The sequence below is a fragment of the Drosophila obscura genome, unplaced genomic scaffold (assembly GCF_018151105.1).
Source record: "Drosophila obscura isolate BZ-5 IFL unplaced genomic scaffold, ASM1815110v1 contig_186, whole genome shotgun sequence".
Taxonomy (NCBI): domain Eukaryota; kingdom Metazoa; phylum Arthropoda; class Insecta; order Diptera; family Drosophilidae; genus Drosophila; species Drosophila obscura.
Window position 1 is genome coordinate 2,406,667 of NW_024542774.1, and position 20,920 is coordinate 2,427,586.

Sequence of the window (20,920 nt, forward strand, 5' to 3'; positions counted from 1 at the left end):
ATCAAATTTGAAGTGAAATGGCATTTCGCTCAAAAAAGGCGGAAAGTGTACTGCTAAGAGAGGGATGGGTGGAGGGCGGAGGGCGGAAGGAGTGGTTGGTAACTGTCCAAGCAAACAGACAGCTCAAAGCTGAAAACTAGAAATTTTTCTCTTCCCATGCCGGAAATTGAAATATGAACCACGTTCTGAGCGGGTTCGTTCATTTGCAGAGCGCTGCATTATGTCTCTGGATACAGCAGGAAGCGGCGGAAGCGCCATGGGTAAGACCGATTCCCAAGCAATGTAGCTCTCATTAATTTGGTATTCAAATGTAACCACACTGAGCAAAGCGCAAATTGATTGATTGATTGATTGATCGGCTGCAATCAACTGATTTACAAACACAGCTATATGGATGGGGGAAGGATTCAGTTTTTCTTGTCATCAACACAAGATTTCCGTACAATTAGCAAGGCGAATCCCATCCTTAATGAGCTGGGTGGAGTGAGAAACTGGGGGAGCAGCTGCTTCCACAGTCTGTGTCAAAAATAAATTAATCAAAATTTGCATAAATTTGTTTTGGTCTGGAGACGATGTCGCGTTGTCTGCTCCAACACTTCTCCAAACACTCTAAATGATTGCGCACCCGAAACTTAATTATAAATGCCATTACAGTGGTGGTATGGTGGAGACTGTACGTTGCGGTGCAGGGTAGAACAATTAAAATGAACTGAAATTCCAAAAGAGAGTACTCAGCATCATCATTGGTCAAGTCTAGTAGACAGTTTCGGCCAACCAACTCTAATTTAATGGATGGAAAGCTTCAACTAGAGGCATTCGCTGTAGTCCCATGTGCTGTGAATGCAATGAATAGAGACCATTCGCCTGATTTCTGATTGCTGATTCTGATTTTGAGCAATTATTTATAAAATTCCATTCGACGATAGATAGATAGTACATCTGTACTGTAAATCTGTACTGTACATATGTACATACATATTATATGATTTTTGTTGCTGAATAAACAGCCCTGATTGAGGTTGAATTCCCTCTTTCTCGCTATTCTTCTTCACGGCAACCCATGGTCCAACCCTGTTGCATGGATAATCTACTAATTTGTTACAGCACAGAATTACATAACACAAACAAATTGCAGAAAGAGACAGTGACAGGGAAAAATAAAGTGTAGCAGACAGAGACACTTTGGTCACAATCCACCTCTTATTAGTGCTAATGATGTTCCAGGCTGTCCAAACCACAGCTGGCTCCATAACGTAATGCAATTATATTTAAATTTAGACAATTCATAAAGTACTCTGCCATATTTCACGAATGTAAAAGACCTTCAGCAGCCCGAATGCTCAGATGATATGCGGCGCTGGATTGTTGAGCGGAAAAAAACGAATTCGTTGCACTGTGCGGCCAATTCCATGGTAATTCCACTGAATTAGAGTTGACAAATGGCTGGTCCTTTGTCCGTCAGTTGCCTATGCAATGCGCTACATGCTGCAGCTGTCGCTTCTCCTGGTTGGGCTAACGATTGTGCAATCGGAAGAGCCGTCGCTGGAGCTCAGGATGAGAAAGCTCACCAGGGAAGAAAAGTGTAACCTGAAGACGACGATTAGTCGGGGCTTTCGGTCCGTATGCCACCCCCCGATTTGGGTGTGGGTCAACAGAGGTGGCAAATGCAGAAATGGCCTAACTTGCGTTCAGGGTTACTCGAAGCGAGATGAATGCATTAAGAACTGCATTAATTTTTCCATACCAACTACTGAAGCAGAACCAGAAACAGAAACAGAGCCAACGATACTAGTCACACTACCTGATCCAATACTAATTGATGCGACATATAGCTCGGTAAGAACCAGAAGAACGAGAGGAACTACAATAGAGAGCTCTCCATTAGCTATAAAATAAATACAATCACAAAACTAGAAATAAAGAAGAAAATCTCTGAATAATGAGTATTGTATTGAATTGATTTAATATAATATATGTATATACCACTGCTAGTCCATCCCATAATACTATAAGAAACACCTGTTCAACCTGTTCCAATCGGATAAATGTGCCTTTTTCCCCTTGAGATCATTTGACATTTTGAGCGTGTATTTTGCTCCTAATTAAGAGTCTTTATGAAGCAATTTCAGGAGGAACCCATAAGCCCGGCCCGTGAGTTGCTTACCCAAATTTGCAAATCATTTAGGCAGCATAAAATCCGTATCCCACCAGCATCAGCTTTGTCGAACATTTTTTTACGACCATTGAAAATCGTCGTAAAAGAGCGAAGAACAGCCAAACAATGTGGGAATTTCCCGAAAGCGAACAATGCCGATGCAGGAAGAAAAATAACGAAAGGAAAGTAATAATCATTAGGGCCAACAAAGGCCTTTTCAGTCACGGTTTTGGGGTTTCTGTTGAGATTCCCTCTATCGGGTTGAGTGCGTTGCCAAATGCTGACTAGGCAGATCGACGTACAAAAAAATGTAGGGGGGCGAAATGCCAAAATAAACACTTGTCCCTGGCGAACTTTGGAGTGGGTTGTGTAGTGGAGTGGCTCCAGCAGTGGTGTTGGCGGTGGTGGTACGGTATGGCCGCATTCCAACCACAAAAGTGAATATTTTCCAGCTCAGCACGCGTTTACGCGATGGTGCGTGCGGCTCAGGCTCTCCTTGTCCTGAGACCATTAGCCATGTGAGTGGGACAGACCGACGGACAGACGGACAGACGGACGGCAGACAGGATACAATCTTTTCACGGTCCTTTGGCCGTGCCTGGCTAGAGCGTTGAGGGGCCTGAATTCCCCTCCGTCAGTTACGCAATAAAAATGTAGACAATTTTTACGACACTGCCCGAACAACACAAGTGGACATTCCACTTTTATTTCTTCATTAAAAAGCCGTATTGATTGCCTCACGGAGGGTGGGGAGCGGAGCTCGAACGGCGGAACAGGGGAGTGTGTCTGCCGAGTGGACCCTGAGGACCTTTGTATCCATACTTTTATTATAGTTTGCCACACAAAGGGCTTTGCCAGTGACGTTATTTGATTTATCAGTATTGAAATTCATTTCATTCGTTGGCTTTTAACATCTTTATATATATACCCGTATACGTACATGGCAACCGTGGAGTACTAGGCAATATTGGTTTCGAGTATATGTATTTAGAGCAGAAAAATAAACAAAAAGATCCACCTACCCAGCAAAAAATCGGAACTTTTGGATTAATATTACAGCAAGCAAAGAGAAAATATGCTTGACGGAACTAAATTGTCAGCAGCAATTAAAATAAAATTATTTAAAGCTTATTTACTGGAATTAATCGCCTCAAATAAAATTTCCCTTCGAGTAAAGTTTGAATAGTTTGAATATTAATTTCAGGGCACTCAGACCTGCCGAAAATGGTTACAGTTCACCTCGGTCAGAGAATCAACCTTTCTGTTTTCCGAATATGGCTCGAATATTCGTTGGATTTCCGTGACTTGATTACTGGATAGAGGAGCTAGTGGATAATGATCCGCAAAGGGTGCAGCAATTTTTCAGCGCAAATTGATGACTCCCAATTGGATGCTATATTCATTTTTCTTAACCCCTCGATTATTAATTCTTTACCCATTAATTCAAAGCTAATGGGTCCCATTCCAGAGTGTATAAATATGGCCGCGAATTAGCTGCTGCTTAGCAGTCTCCACAATGCACCTCAACAAGTCGCGTTTCTACAGTTGGTTAAGCAAATTTCTGGTCCTCAATGGCCTGCACACCTTCTACTTCAGCTTCAAGCTGCAGAGATTGGTGGACTCACGCATGCTGCGGGCATATAATCTGATCCACCACTTTCTTTGTGTGATGGCTGTGGTGCGAATGCTCTACATTTCGCACGAGAATCCCCGGGTTTGTATCTCCACCCTGACAATGTGCGGCACTACCGCCTGCAACATCGTAACATGCTGGCAGGGGCGGCACCTCAGGAAGGTCTTCAAGCAACTGCTTCATCTGGATAAGAAATACTTTAAGGGTCAGCCGAGTGGCTACCCGCTGAATATCCGATACTACATGAAGATGCTGCTCGTCGTCATCACTCTGACGCGGATTCACATCTTTTATCCTATCTACATGAAGTCGGTGTTCTCCTCCCTGTTCGTGTTGAATGTGGTCTCGTACTGGCTGCTCTATAACATGCTCCTGGCAGCCGTCCTGGAGTTCTACAGCGTGCTGTGGCAGATGTGTCGCAACTATAAGCTGATCAACGACCAAATGTCGCAGCTGCTGGCCAGGTCAAGGCAGAGGAACAGAGCGGTCAAGATGAGGCGGTGGCTGCATCTCTACTCGAAGATGCTGCGGATCACCCAGCAAGTGTGCCGCCAATACGAGAACTGTGCTATCTTTGTGCTGGCCTGCAAAAGCTGGTTCCAGATTACCTTCGGCTATGAGATATTCGTGATGCTGGCCGCCCCAAAGTCCCTTGACTTGAGCCTTTCCATGCGGATCTTTGTCATACTCAGCTATCTCCTGGACGCCTTCAATCTCTACTTTGGCACCGATATTGCGGAGCACTTTACCCAACTGCGAGAGGATTCTTTGCGTATTATGCGGGAGACAACCCGAATGGATCGCTTGGTGAGGAGCGACCCATTAACCATGGGGAAAATAAATCCTATTTGGTTATGTATTTCAGCTTTCCGTGTTCACGCTGGAGCTATCGCTGCATCCCAAGCGCATTGAATTTCTCAATGTCTTTGCCTTTGACCGAAAGCTGACTCTGACCGTCATGGCCAAGTCAATGCTGTACACAATCTGCTGGCTGCAGGCCGACTACATGACTCTGAAGCGTTGAGCTGTTTACTCCACAGCAGAACCGAGCCACAGCTCCAAGTGTCATCAAAGTTCGTTCCAATAAAGCCCTTCTTATCTGTCAGTTTATTATGAGCAAGGGTTCACAGCGAGTTCTCCTGTTGTGGCAAGCATAGAGCAGAAACCAAAAGCAAAACACATGCACAGCTTCCACAATACAAATCTCTTTATATAAATATATAATGGATGAATCAACAATGTATCTAAATTCAAAGCAGTAAGACCCAGAGCAGGACCAAGAGCAGCTATGTGTGTGTGTGTGTGTGCGTGTATGTGTGCAGCATGAAGATGAGGATGTTGATTCGGTTGGGGTACGGTCCATGCTATGCTACAACAAAAGTAATATCACAAAAGCAAGTACAATAAAATGTGTCGACTTAAATGATACTCAGTGGAGAGCCGATATTTGTATTTGAACTATTTCTCCATTTGAATCCTCTTTTCTTCCCTTGGAACCTACTCCTGTGACAGTCTGATCTCCAGATTCTTTGTTTTAGTTTCCCACTTTCTTACTAGATTTGTGTCCCCCCTTTGAACTCCACTTAGGTTCCCTTATGATTACAGGGTATCGTTAGAAGCCATCCAAATACGAGAACAATGGATTCCCTGCAGCGAAATACGTATGTGGGATGTCTGTGCCTGGGTTCTGTTTGTTCGTGACTGTCTGTGTACGTGCTGCCGAAGGATTGACATTTTAATTCGATTTGCCATTGATAGAGATGAGTGCCACTCTTCAGCGCTGGCCGGGTCCCATTTTGCAGTGTGAAACTTGTGCAGCAAATAAAAGTGATAACTGAAAATGGAGGATGGAGGATGGACGTCGATCGAATGGGCAAAAGGTGAACGAAATCAAGGAATAAATCAAATAAAACTTACTTGTGGAAACCAATTAGCTAACTTGCTGTTACGGATGCCGCTTAACCGGTGGCTATGGCTGGTGCTGCTCTTATTGTTGGTATCGCTGCTGCTGCTCATGCTCATGGTGCAGCAAGGTAGGTAATACTTATATAGCTAGGAACAGATTTGTACACACAAAGACACACACATACACAGACCACATAAATGCATTTGGAACACATCTACTACAAAGCTCCCAGAAAAGATTTGCTCGTGTTGCGGTTTGAGTTCTGTTAAGTTTTGTTACGGTTTGTTTTGGTTTACCTGAAGTTGTCTTTTAGTGGTTCGGTTGGGTCTCAGCTAATTAAAGTTATCTAAATGCTGCTTGGTGATTATTGTTATTTAAGCATCGGCACGACTTTGGTTTATTTATTCGAGACGATCCGAGTATAGGTATAGTTTGAATATGTATCTATAACTACAGCACAGTCTACACAGTTACACGTTCAGTTACACTTTACACAAAAATTGACGGGCAAGAGACAGAGTGTTCTGTTTGCTCTTTCCTCTGGTCCTAGTTGACTAATTTAAAGCTTTTACCAATTTGCGTTCCATTCTGGTCATATGTACACTTATAATATAGGCTAATTATACGTTAGAATTAGATTAGAATATGGGCAACTGTTTGTTTCGTTTCATCTGCTCTTTAGAATTGGCGATTTTTTGGTCCGCTCCGTTGAGTTGATATTTAATTATATTTTACATTTAGTTGATTATTATATTTAGTTGGTCAGTTTCGGTTTAGTTAAATGTAAAGCTGTTTTATTGGACTCCTGTTGATATTTATTGTTTGTTAATTTTTTTGTTGCACTGCTGCTACTGCTGTTGCTGTTGCTGGTTGTCCTGCAGAAAAAGATAAATTGATGTTCGGGGAAAACTACGGGTTGTTGTGCCACTCCGCATCGACTCAAGTGTGCCCTGTCGCTGTCGCCCGGCGACTGCCTCCCCAGGGAGAGACATAGCATTTGCCTGCCAAATGAAATTATGGCCAAGATATTTTGCAATAATAAAATGAAAGATAGGAGAGCCCTCCTGCTCCTGATACTGCTCCGCCTTTGGTCTGGGACACCCGTTGAGAGCAGAGACAGAAGCAGCTTCAGAAATATCTCAAGTTCAAATAGTACGTGCCAGGCAGAATTTTTGCCATCTTTGTGCCACTTAGTTGTTGCCACTGGCCACAGCCACTGCAGCCAGCATAATTTGAATCCACAGAATGGCACAAAAAGTGTTTAATTTAATTAAACAATTTTGCCCCCCAACGTTTAAGTTCGCTCAGCTGGAGGCTGACAAAATGTCAAGATGCGGAATATATATTTTAATATTGTTTAATAATTCCATTTGACCAGAGCCAGCCGACTAATCTACGAGCAAACGACCTGGAATTTAGCTCTGGCTAAATTTAGACGTACCCAAACAATAAAATCAATAAAAAGCTACATAGAAAATGGCTCACATGACTCGGTTGTCGTTGGGATGGATGGATGGTCGGTATCACAATCACACGGTAGCGAGAGGTAACGAAATTTCGTTGATTATTAGTTTTGGAGGCGACAAGCAGTGGCAGTTGCAGTTGCAAGTAACAATACGCTACACACACACACACACACACACACGCAACTGGAGCTTTTTCTCCATCCTTTCTTTGTCCCAGTTTCAAAATTGAATTTATGGCCAACACACACACACGTCGCACACAACTGAAACAGCTGGTGCCTTGACAGTTTACACTCTCCGCACACGAGCAACTTTTCGGCTGGAACAACAATCCCCCCCTCACACTCCCACTTCCCACAAAAAGCCAACACACAAAAACCAAACCCAACCCAACCAAACCCAACCCAATCCCGTCGAGGGACTTTCCCCGAACAAGCTCTGGGCATATGGGTTTATCTTGGAGCTTATTGCTCTCCAAATAGATAGCCAGCTACGATTTTTTATGCCAAAAGTTCAAAGCAATTTTTAAAGATCAAAATGCCAAACAGCGACACAGCAAAGGAGGTCGAGATGAAACCGCAAAGGGACCGGTCCGGAACCCAAGCAGAGTCCAAGCCACAGAGAAATCATTTCGTTTCAATTTATTTTTCGATTTTCCATTGTTTTCCAATTGTATAGAAAATACAGCACATGTTAGTTGCTGTTTTGTCACCAAATCGGAATCTGCTCTGCTATGCTCCGTTTCACAATGCCTTGTCAAATGCTGTGCTGGCATTTTCACACCACACCCATACAGCTACAAGTTGGTAATTTTCCAAGAGGATTCAAAAATGACACAATATTATTCTCCCAAATTAGTCTATCTGTCTGTCTGTATGTGTGTCAGACTTTCTTTTCGTGCCGTAAGTAATTACAGGCTTAATTCAGACACTCCCACTTCTCTGATTGCGGCTATTTCCTTTTGAACTTGGCTTATAAATAAGTCGAAATAAAATTCCAATGAAGCACGGCTAATTGATTTAAGTGAGTGCCAAAAGTTTCAGACCCGAGACATAGATCAAAGTAAGTTAAATATATTTGTAGGAACTTATCAATAATGATTGAATAATAGGGATATGCGCTTCAAGAGAACTTCTTCGTTGAGCGTACGTACATATGTTCCATTAGTTATTTACTCGTAATTTTATTAACTCGAACAATGAGTTCAGTATTTCAAATTTGCATAAATCAGACTAGCACTGCTATGGCTGTTGCCCATAAATAACGAACTATATAAAGCCCAAAGACGAACTCATTAATCACACGAAGGAGGGAGCAAGGAATTTCAGACTTGGACAAAACAAAGCTAACAATACCCTATGTCAATGAATATGATCCATTTGTACGAGAACGTGTGGTTAGGTATACAATTGTGTGGTCTAAGGGAAAGGTTTTGCAGAGGAGGCAAATTTTTAACAAAACATATTTATAGTTAAAGGTGCACCCAGAATTCAAATGAAGATGCCAGACACAGCAACGTAACAGTAACGAGTAGGAAGCCGCTTTGGTGGCGATTCTGCCTGGGGGGCAATTATGAAAAATCTCACTAAAATTAAAACTATGCTGAGTCCAAGCTGAGGACGTTTGTCAGAGGAAATTTATGTTTTGGGGGGGACTTATGGGCAGGTCTGAGTACTGAGCACGGCCAAAGAAATGGCAACAGAAAAGTGAAAGGAAAATGGCCCCCACTTACTTTAATTGCTGCCACGTTGCTTGGGTCCGGGTGTCCGGCCCGTGCCCGTGCCCGACTACACAAAGGAGCAGGATCCGTGACCGGACTGTGGCAAAGCTGGGGAGCGGCTCATGTAATTAAAGCAACGCGGCATTCACTGCAATAATGCGACTGGGTGGGGGGTGTTAACTTGGTCAACTGGTGCTCCTGCCACTTCTGTGCTCGGTGGCATTTCACGCCGCAGTCTTTTGCGGAATTTTTGGTACTTAATTGGGCGCATTAACTGACAGACCGAAACCGTAAGAATACTCCATTGATTGCTGGATGGATGGTTGGTTGGTTGGCTGGCCATTCAACATTTTTCACTCAATTACTATCCCTTTCTCTCTTACTATACATCCTGTGTGTCATAATTGCCACTAGCACTAGCTAAGTGCTGAGTGTGCCACGAACTGGCCATTTAGCTTCAGTTTCATTTAGTTTAGTTCAGTTACTTTTTACTTTTATAAGAGTTTTTACCGCACCGCATCGGGGTATGGTAAATGGAAAGCTTATGAATGTTTAAATAACTTTCAATTGTGAGAAAAGTTTTCAATTTCGTTCTAACTTTTGCCATCCGCTGCCAGTTACATGTAAATGCATTAACAAACTTTAATTAATATGAAGCCAAAACCCGTATGCAAGTGGGGATGGGGAAATCGATTATATTGGGCTGCTTTGCAAAGTTTTCCCTTTAATGGACCCTTGAGCAAAATGTTTCGACACTTTCCCCAAGAAAGGGGCAACGTGACGCATTCGCAACAACGTTGCATGATGTATGACTGAGGCACTTAGGGAGTTGTTTCCGAATATCTAAGGAAATTTAAATTGAATTTAATTATCTTTGGTTTTCAACAGATGGCAGAATTATTCTCATGAAGAATTTAATATGGAAATTCCAGTGGAATCAACACAATTTAGTATCCAATAGAACTTACTGGCATCCCTGGAAGCTCGCAGTAAGCCCGTGATGCTTGGTATGCATATTAAAGCACTAATCTTTAACTGTACATTCGCCCAGCCATAGCCATGGATATGTTAGGGCTGTGATGCTCACGTTAAGTAATTCCTGCGGTTCTGGTTCTCCTTTTGATAGACTGCAGAAGCATCCGCCAGAGATACAGGATTACACCATGGTGTCCTAACCCCTAATACAAAATCTCTATACTCTGCAGCCCCACACATGCCGCACAATTTGCATGCGTTTGTCAAATCGAATTGAAACGAAACGGAACGGAGCGGAGCAGCCGGGATAGCATGCGGAGATGCAGAAATTCGAGACTCTCACGGAATAGCTAACGCAACGAAACAGAATAAAGCGGAATCCCGCACTGGCAGGAAACAGTGGGGCATGTGCTCGGCGATTAGCAACCAAGAAATGGTGGAGATGATGACGAGGAGTGCCAGAGCTTAGCTCTGAATGGGACGGAAAAGAGGATGCGCATAAAAATGCAGTGCATCGCCTGGCAACGGTAGAAATGTGTCACTGAGAGTGAGCGGATAAGGGCTCTCTGAAGAGGATGGGGCCCGTGGAGCACAGAGGGTAGCACTCGACAAAATGCTCGTTGGGCAAACGTAAAATGACTTTAAATGGAAACATCGTTTTGTGTGTGTGTGTCTTCTCTTCTCTTCTCCTTTGCGCATCGGGCTACGTGCCACTTGCCACTTGAATGTCTCTCCGGTGGGACCAAATGAAGTTATGCAGTATTTTTCATTGATTTCCTCTGTTAAAGCCAATAAAGTGGATGCGAGGGACTGCGACACGATGCTACGGAGTTCGACACTCTCAACGCGCCACAGCAGAGACCGACCTGTCCCCGACTGCAAAGTTGGCGAAGGTACTACGTGTACTTACACAAATTAAACGTGTCAAGATGGGGCTCCACTCGACACTGGGAAAACACTTAAGCGGCATAAATGTGTGGCTGCATGGCTGCATGGCTGCCTGGCTGCCAGGCTGCTCTGCTGCACTCCAGTTGAGCGACTTGATGCTCTCGACATGCAACCCAAATGAGTTGGCTAATGTAGCCAGGAGCCAGGAGAAATGTGGTGGGATGAGGGGGAATATGTGGCCCAGAGTCGCTTAAAATTTGGACAAAAGACAGAGCAGCGTGGCCCTGACAGGCATGATGTGGATTTTATGGCTGATTTGGTTGCTGCTGCACTGCATTTGCCACACATCAGCAGGCAAGTGCGTTTGGCGACATTACTCATACGCCCCATAAACAATTTAGGGCCAGCCGAGCATACATTAAAGCCCATCCGAATCCCCCTGCCCCTAGCGCCCCGCTGGGGGAGCTCATTAAATATTGAACACAAATTTATGACCGAGCAACCAGTTTCCACTCCAACTGTACAGCTGGAGGAGCGCAATTTGAATGTTGTCCTGCGAATGCGTTGAGCTGTTGCTCGCTCGAGGGTAACGGCAGAAATATGCGCTGCCATTCCTCATTAATATTACAAAAATTTGAATTTTCTGGAATGCATAACAAAACATCCGCAGGAGTTATACGAACACTCGCGCACAGGATATCAAAATCTGGTTTTCCCCTCAGGTTAGAGAGCGTGAGCATCTCCGTCTTCGTCCGTAATAAATTCAATTATTTTAGTCAGTCCTCTCGAATTGACCGGGATTTCTTTTGCCTGGATGTGGGTATAAAATGGAACACAATTAATTATCATTTCGCTCGTCTCGGCCGTAGTGTTTAATGTGAAAGTTTTGTGCACGTCAATTCGCCTCAGATCGGAGCGATGCGGACCACAAATTGTCACTTAAAAGCTTTCACATGCTCTCGCTCTCTCTTATTTTTATTTATCTTTCCTTTTCACTCAATTATCTGACTGTCAGTTACCATTAGATAGAAAGAGCAACAATCGAAACAAAAAAAGAGAGAGAGAACAATGAGCAGAAAAATACTTAAAAATGCATAGCACTTTCGGCATGAAATAGTTTGGGATTAAAGGAATTTTGCAGGTATCATTGTTCTGTTCAAGACTGAAACAAGAGTCGAATAAAAAACACGTGAAACCACTTAGGGCGTAACAATTTATCCTGATGCAAGGCACCATATTAAATAAAGAAATTATTGAAATAAAATATTGAATAAATCAATTATACATAGTAGAAGCCATTAGTCTTATGCTGAGAAATTTTACAAGTTACTTTAGCGCCAATCAAAGTTCAAAATAGATTCGTTGATAAATAGAAAAAGTTTTTTGCCACAGGAAATTTGCCGTTTAACATATTGCATGCACCAAAGTCAACAGATACGAAAATATGGATCGTTCAACTTGCTTAAAAATGGACAAAAGCGAATAATGGAATGGAGAAGACATCATACCAGAGGAATAAACATATACACACACGTACATAAGTATATTTTACAGGACTACGTGCAACCTTTGCGCATTCGGGTCGTGTCAGTTGTTCTGCAAACAATTTAAAATACCTCAAATTGAAGAAAATAAAAACTTGGCAACAGTCTGATCAAATAAATGGATTGGGAAGAATCACTAAAGTAATGCACTTTATTGATTTGGCAGCATCTGGGCTGTCACTCCACCAGCCATTTCCATTTCCAACTAGAAGGTTAACCTATGGCGCTGTTCCTTAGTTCTCACATACATTCATATGAGTATGTATCTCATAATTTACCCACCGGCTGCAGCTTCAGGGCAAACACTGTATAATTAACTATTCAAAAATGGGGGGCAAAATTTACACTTTCGACAGCGCTGTGCCAGCTGTGACCAGAGGGAGAACTCGGTCAGCAGCCCAGCTGCCCACAAAATGCTCTTTGCTTGTAAATTATAATTGTTATTAATTTCTCCCAATTTGCATGGGGATGGAGATGGGGATGATTATGATGATCAATGAACCTGCCCCGCACTGAACCTTCACTCGTCTTGATTAAAAACTTTCCGAGCGACAAAATCGATGATGGAATTATGTAAACAATCAATTTGCGCCAGCCAGGCGGCAATGAATGAATTTCGCCCCTCCTGTCCTTTTCGTCCCGTCCTGTCATGACCTGTCCGTCTTGTCCGTCCTATCGGTAAGCAAACACAACCTTCTAGAGCCCCAGTACGGGTATACAGGAATACCAGAATACACTCGGATAATGAAAGTTCCTTTCCATATACAATACTTGTATACTCACGAGAAAAACAAGCATTTGCCTATTGTCGGTCTTTGGAGGGAGGGTGGGACTGGAGAAAGGTAATTCATTTGGTCGGTTGGGTCGGTTGGTGTACTTTCCCGCTGTTTCTGCTAATAAAACATGGCCCTGCACTGCGAGAAGTATTACGCCTCAAGTTAAGATAAATTTCTATAACACCTTATCACACTTGTTTTTCTTGAACGATTTCTTCGAGTGTACATTTCTTCAGGCGCTGTTTGAACAGCCTGTTGCTGTTAATACAATAAAATAGCAAACTCATCGCACTTTGGGGGGCCCCAAAAATATTGTTAGATCCTACAATGGGGACGGGAACAAGTACTGACCTGGGCCCCTGGTCTGCCCTCCTTATCATCAATTGTCAACAGTCATTATGTGTCTCACAAAAGTTTGTGCACGTCTAAATATAAAACTTGCCGCAAGCACGTGGAAAACAAATAAAGTTTGAACTGAACAAGAAAAACCTAGTTTCAGAAAATTGCAGGAAATTCTTTACAAAACATCGTTTGAATAAAATATGAGCAGCAAGCAAATAAGAATTCTAAGAAAATGAATGGAATTTAAGGGAAAACATTTAAGAATATGCTGCGCTTATCGACCCTGTCCTTGTGAATTACGTATTTGAAATATTTTAAACATAAAATACGCTCTGAGATAAATAAAATCATAAAGAGTTAACCGGGCAAAATCTGAAATTAAACACAGTTGGGTGCGCCCTACATCTGATCATGTGGAAATCGTTTCTCTGCATAATTGCTTTCCGACTCGGGGAAAATTGGATTTACACAATTAAAAACCACCTTACTGTCGGCTAAGATTCGTGCGAAATGCGACAGGCTGAGCCGGTAGGGCCTAATTATTCAAGCATAAATTACAAAAATAAATTGTTGACACGAACAAAGGGGGCGGGGGCGGCGGCGTCGCCCAGACTCTGGCCCAGTGTCTTCTATGTCAACATATTGCTCTAAGCATTTAAGCTAAGTTTAGGTTGGGACAAGGCTGCGCTACTAAGGCGGCTCAGGCCTGTAGGCCTGTTCTGGGACCCGTGTAAATAAATTAAGCGGCTTAAGAATGCATGTGCTCTGCCGCCTGGGGATTGTCGTTTCTTGGCTTGTTGTTTGCCGTTTGTCGCGCTTTGTGTAATTAAAACACTTGACGAGTATTTAAAGCGCCTTCGCTCGTGTGCGAATTGCTCCTAATGGAGCCATTTGCTGTGTTAATAAGAGCACATCAAGAATTTTGTAATCACGACAAAATTGTTGCACGGAATGTTTTCCAATTTGAATATTCGGTACGCGTATTTCTATTTATCCTCTGAGTGTAGGAGCACATTTAAACACATTCAACAATTTTTTAGAAATGTGTATGTTATTGCGGCATTTGCAAATATTTAAAATCATTTATTTTTTATCTGCGGGCACTTCCCTTTGCGCTCTTCTCACCAGCATTACAATTTATTAAAGAATTGTTTCGCTCTTGACGGCTGGCCAAAGGAGTGGGACCTCGCCGCCGTACTGCATAAATTATGCAGTTGTTGGCGTTGCGCATATCGATGGCATTTTTAATTGAACTACGACGCGCCAACACCACAGCCCGATCCCGAAAAAGAAGAGAGCGGTTACAGAGAAGCTCGCAAAATGGTTGAAATTTAATTTAATCAATGTGTTGATTTAATTGAAGTGCAGTGGCAGTGACAGTAGCCATCTTAATACGCTTGGCCAGGCAATGCAATTAAATTCCATGTTAATGCAACTTACACAAAGGGCACCCGCTGCCTCCAAATCATTGCATATACTTCCATATCTTCTCCTCATCTGACTTGTAAAATATATACAGAGCTTGCCACTCAGAAAGTCTCGAAAAGAGCAGAAATACATTTATACATACATAATGATTTCGTAGAATCAAGGATAAAGTATTTATAAAAGCTAAAAAATCCCGTACACTACGGGAATGACATCATTCAAATAAAATTCTAGAGGAACCAGTTTCTACTTGAAATTTAAAAGCAGAAATGTCTTCGGAGGGGACTTCAAAAGTTTTTGCAGAGTTTTCAGACTATCCGGGATTAGCTGAACCTCTGATATTTCATATTCTTTTTTTTCTGTACCACATAAAAGGGATTGTCAGGCCGTGCAATGGTAAAATATGAACAGACTACGCGATGACAAGCCGTCAATCGCTCCATTTCCCTCCTCCACCTCCCTTTGTGCCATCTGTTGCAATGTGTCCAACTCCTGTTTGTTTGCCTGTCTGTATATTTGCAATAGGAAAACAGAATCGAGCCTGACAGTCGCTGGATAGTCCATCAGGACTCCCCTTCCAGCTGTCGGTTGTTGCCATGCACTTAGCCGTTCCGGACAAGGCCTGGCCCTGCCATAAGCCGTCTGCTTCCCTTGGCATGCAGTGCTGTCAGTTGTAAATTTACGATTTTCGAGTTGCTTAGCGCGGAGCGTGGACGCCAAAGCATAATAAAATCTTGATATAGCTTTAAGCTCGCCTTTTTAGCAGTTTTCAATTGCATTTTTCCCGCTGTTAATTGATGAATATTTCTCTCGCTTGACTCTTTAAGCTTTTTGCGCTTTCTCTTCGTTTCTTTCTTCCTCTCTCCTTTAGTTTTTATTTGATTTCAGCTACAGGGTCCAGTTGCCTTTTCTACTTAATATACTAGAGCTGTGGCGAACAGAGTCTGGGCGGAGCCAGTCGGTGGCTGTGTGGCAGGCAAATATTTGAACTTAAAGTGAACTTTTTCCTTGCACACTGGTGGAAGAACGGCGGCTGTCATGGCCTTGGGGCTCTTTGTGTTTCACACTCTTCCTGTGCCCTGGGGTCCGTGCCCCAGCCCCAGCATGCCTCTTGGGTAGTCTATTTAGGTCTGCATCTCAGTTGAAGCATACATACTCGTATTTCTGCATCAAATTAGTTTTTGGTCGGCTTGCTGCCAGCCCTAATGCGGTCAATTGGCCCAAACCGACCTTTTGCTGCTGCGGCATATTTTGACAGTAAATTGACCAACAAATGTGCATTCTAATGGGATGTGCATTAAATTTAATGCTCAGCAAATTATTATGGAATCAAATGGGCAATTAGTGCAGGTTTTGATTGCAATTTTAAAAAATCCTTACACTGGAAACAGCATTTAGGTCGAAACTCTAGAAATAAAGAACTATCACCTGGATTGGAATTATAAATATTTGAGAAACCAGAAGGTCTCTTATTCTTCATCTACCGATTGAAAAGGGTCAAAAATAAAAGCGAATATATTTTCTCCTATTTATGTTTCCTTCTATTGATTCTCGTGTGGTTCTTTTCCATATCTTTGCCTTAACACTCATTTAACAGGCACATTTCCACGCTCCTTTGAATTGACATGCGAGGCGACCACTTCTGTGGGCTGCCTTCCCCTGGGAGATCATTCTACACAGCACACAATCAAAAGAACTCACACACTCGCACTCGCATACATGGTGTACAGTGTACACCGTGTCAATCAGCAAATAACAATCCGACAAATGCAAACAGCAGAAACGCAAATTGTAGGCCATATAAAAAATTCACAAAAAGTGGGGCCAACGACCATAGGTCGACATCAGCTACTTTCCAGGTTATTTTTATGCCCTCGGTAACAATTTAAATTTTAATTAAATGATAAAGCAGCAGAGCGCTGCCTGCATGAAAGAAACCTTTGCCGAACAGGATACTGTTCCGCTCCTCGTTAAGTCATCTGCCGTTGCCGCAATCCAGAGGCATGAAGTAAGCTGAGAACATAAACCCCTTCCGTGGGGAGACACACGTCACGTGTGGCCCTACGCATACGCCCTGTGTGCCCGTCTCTTTGTTCAATGGTGGTGTGTGCCTTGTGTCACACTCAACGGTTTGTTTCAATTCCAATTTTTGTGTACTGACGTCAATCGATTGATTGTTGGAGTGTTCGACTGTCCGCTGCCGATCCACGATATCCCTAATTGCATTTAACCGACTGCCGGACCCGACTGGCTCATCAATATCATCAATATACATTTATTATGCGATAATTAATTGTCGCGCTCCCCAAAATCCCGAACAAAAATTATTGATTGCGGTCAAGGTTGCATGTAATGGGAACTCCTCCCATCCCCCATATGCTGTATTTATGGTTTCTTCCCATGCCTCCCGTCCGGTAGGGCACATGTCAGAGTTTCGTAACATCTTGACTGTGTGCCCCATTTCCATTAGAAATGCCTGGGATATCGTCACATATGTCATTTGATTCTAGTTTATGGCAGAGCTTTTATTGTCCTTGATGGGAATGTAGATAAGTTAAAGAAAAGGAATGATTCAGACTTCAGACTGCCTGGAACTTCATTTGCAAGCATTTATTCAAGCAATTATGAAATACATAAATATTAGAAGCAGCAACTACTATTTAGATAGCATGTTTAGGAATCGTTTAATGGGGCCATTACGAGTATATGCCAAACATTTAATGTGCAGAAAAAACTTCCGCTTGACTAGAGTCTTTCTCACAAATGAAAGACCCTGGAGTGTAGGAAATAATAAGGATAACGTGCGATTTTTGTTTAAATTCCTGCTCTCACGTTCATTCGTGAGTGCCACCGATTCGAGCCCTTCTTTTACCCACTACCAACTCTGCAATGAAAACGCAAACTGATATAACACAGCCCACAGCGAGCAGGGTCCACAGTGCTTGGAAATATTGCAGTTTTATTGGTCTTACTCTGATTTGCGGTGTCACACGGTGATGTGGGCCTTTGCTCGCATAGACCATATCTCGAACCGCTTGCTTGTACCAGTGGGCAATGAGCCCAACAGACCATATCCAGTCCACGAAGTGCGACATTGCCAGGCCGTACAGGGAGTTCTTCTGGAGGACGATGCAGTACGAGATGTCTCTGACGAGATCCAGTTGGGGGGACTTGCACAGAACCTTGCGGCTTGTGTGTTGCTGCAGAGCCCATAAAACATCCTTGGGGGAGGAATATATCTGATAGGCGTAGCTTGTGTTCAGGCTGGCGATCAGATCCATTTGTTTTTTACCGGTCATGACCTGGACATTGGTCAGCTGCCTGCGCAAGAAATCGGGATCCACTTTATCGGTGATCACCTGGAGACTCATCTCGTTGAAGACAACGGTTAGGTTGCTGTCGCGCAGCTGCTTGAGGTTTTGGATGTATCGGTACTGGGGACTCATGGTCAGGAGAGTGCTCATCTGAGCTCCTAGCCAAGTCGATCCGAGCAGACCGGTGAAAGACATCGCCACGAACAGCTGGCCCAAGGCGGTGCCTACGCGATGCCTCAAAGGGCCATGTCCGGGCATCCCTAGAATACATCGAAAGACCCGCAGATTGATTAGCAGATTCAAGCATCGAAAGCCGAAGCGCCCATGGGCCCAGCGATTGTATATCGCTTCCACTAGACTCTCCACCACTGTAAAGATGATGTAGGTCCCCAGCAGAGTATGCATCATTTTTGGAATATCGATCAAGTCACCGATGCTCAACTCCTTGCCGCAGGGAACTACAATCGAGATGGCCGTTATTCCGATGAAGGCATAAGTCAAACTCTGGTTGGGATGTCTCAAGTTGATGAACTGGCTAGTTATCGGCAGATCTAGCTCCCCTGTAAGTGTCTTGTTCACTATCTCCGATTGCCGAGTCAGTTGTCTGCCAACAGACAGTCCCTGCTGCAGTGTCAGGCTGATGTTGCGCTTCTTTGCGAAGGTCAGCATCAGGCTGTAGACTAAGCCACTGTACTTCTCGCTACCAGTGAGAGGGTCTACCCAGAAGAAGCTTCGCGGTGGCACATGGTCGAGTTGCGTCTTGGCCACCCTACCCTGAAAGTTCAGCCACGGAATGGGAAAGATGTCACCCTCGTTGAGTGACCCATTATTTTGAATCGATTGAAAGTGCGGTTGAGGGAATGGCTGCAAACGATGGGCGCTAGAGGTTCCTTCCAGTACCAGAAGATTGAGGAACCTGTGCTCAGCCGCCTGCTGACAGATCGTTGCGAGCAACTGCTCCTTCAGTGGGACTCGCAGCCAAACCACAATCCTTGCCTCTCGCATGTGATTTAAGATCTCAGCCAGGGCATCCAGTAGCACGGTATCCTCATAAGCGTCCATGTACACCAGGGCCAGTACCTGCCGATTGTACTGGGTCACCATCTTCACTCTTTGGCCTTTGTCGAGGCGAAGTGTGGGCCAGGCAAGCGGATAGAATGGCTGCAGTGGGTCCGGGGCCAGACGTCTCTGGTGACGTTGCATCACGAGCAGCGTGGAAATGAACATTTCCTTGTGCACTGATTCTAGGGTGCTATGGAGAAATTGAAGCTGGTCGACGGAAGCTACTGTTACACTGAGCAGCAGCCAGAGCATGGCTGGAACTCCGTTCATGATGTACCACTGACTGCACTGGGACCTGAACTGAAAACTTGAATCTTGGCTGACATTAGTGGTGCTCCCGGGCAATATCTTTTCAGATCTCCACAGGGAGTATTTCCATTTAAATCGCATTTTAATCTAAAGTGCTTTCAAACCCCCAATCAAAATTCCTGCTCTTAGTGAAAATTACGTATACGCAATGCTGCCGCTCGCAGCCGCGAACTGCGTTTTGTTATTAAAATTAGCATGAATATTAAATTCGAGTTACTTTTTGTGGCATTATGTCGGTAGTGTGCTGTAAATTTAATTAAATGCTGAGCACATTATGCCACACAAATGGTGCACATGCCGGCACTGCTGCTTGTTGCCTGAATCGGCGACGAAAGTCGGAAACTTTCATACACATGTTTATGTCCTGCCATGCAGTTAGTGCGGCTCCTGTTACTCTGCTCTTGCTTACTTTTCCCCATAAAACTCACTCGAGTCGAAGCCCCTCCTAACGAAATAATTTACAAAGCGCTTTGTCAGTTCTCTACCTCTGTCGCCTGTCTCCTGCCTGCCTGTCTGCCTCCTTACCAACACTTCCGGCTCTGCTCAACCCTGCCCTGCCCTACTATCTCTCCTACTCCCGGGTCCCGTTATCATTGTCAATGTCACTCTGTGCCGACTGGAGCAGAGGTGGACAAGAAGCAGCAGGAAATGGAGCATTTCAAGCGCATTTAATGCGCATAATGTCAAATGCAACAAGAACCACAAAACAAAACCCCCATTGACTTGGTTGCGGTTTTAGTTATCCATCAGGCCACAAACTAAAATGGTACACTCACACAAAAAACGAATGCAATGTTGATATTTACACTTAGATTAAAAAATATTTAAGAATAGAATTAGCTCCGAGAGTGGAAAAGAATATAAATGAAATTACTTTTTAATGCAAAGTAAATTCTATTTAATTGCACTATATTTGCGTTTAAAAACAGAATATTTAATTTAAATATGGGTGGAATATGGGTTTACCATACCAGTGTGAGAGACACATTATTCATTCCATTCGATCAGTGCACATATTTATGAATTGAACTAACTAAACCGTAACCGGAAAAAGGCAATTACTAATCCCTGAGCTTATTAGCACAGAAATGGAAGAGAGACCTGTAGATTAGATAGCTATATTTTAACCAAACAGAGAGGAATCGTGCCTTCAGCTCTCTTATGTTCCCCTGTAGAAAATGAGTCAAAGGAGGACCAAATAATTGCAGGGCTTTCAGAAAAAACTAACAAATAATTAAGAGTGTTGACAATAATCGTTCCCCCTCTTGAAGAGATCATACCAATGTGCCTGCAATACAGTTTTTTTTGTAACCTTTATGTCTTTACCCCATAAACAGCGGTAAATATTATTTTATTTCTATCCCCCTTTCGAGTGCCTCTAACGAGCATTCTATTCGCCCTA

The 20,920-nt window shown here is 43.4% G+C and overlaps 2 protein-coding genes across 15 annotated transcripts in view; one reads left to right on the top strand and one right to left on the bottom strand.

The window, feature by feature from the left end:
- LOC111080096 (potassium channel subfamily T member 2) overlaps positions 1-20,920 on the bottom strand; it is a 94,968-nt gene that overhangs the window by 36,565 nt on the left and 37,483 nt on the right. For 8 of the 14 annotated variants that reach the window (XM_041593201.1, XM_041593203.1, XM_041593202.1 and 5 more), the window contains exon 2: positions 5,706-6,569. The exons of the other annotated variants lie outside the window; for them this stretch is intronic. In XM_041593201.1, the coding sequence (XP_041449135.1) occupies positions 5,706-5,810 (105 nt within the window). In that variant the 5' untranslated portion in view covers positions 5,811-6,569. The remainder of the gene's footprint in view (positions 1-5,705; positions 6,570-20,920) is intronic. 14 annotated transcript variants of the gene reach the window in all.
- Positions 3,672-4,812, top strand: LOC111080095 (putative gustatory receptor 22d). The gene is made up of 2 exons (XM_022375524.2): positions 3,672-4,595; positions 4,654-4,812. The coding sequence occupies exons 1-2, from the start codon at positions 3,672-3,674 to the stop codon at positions 4,810-4,812; spliced, it is 1,083 nt and encodes a 360-aa protein (XP_022231216.2).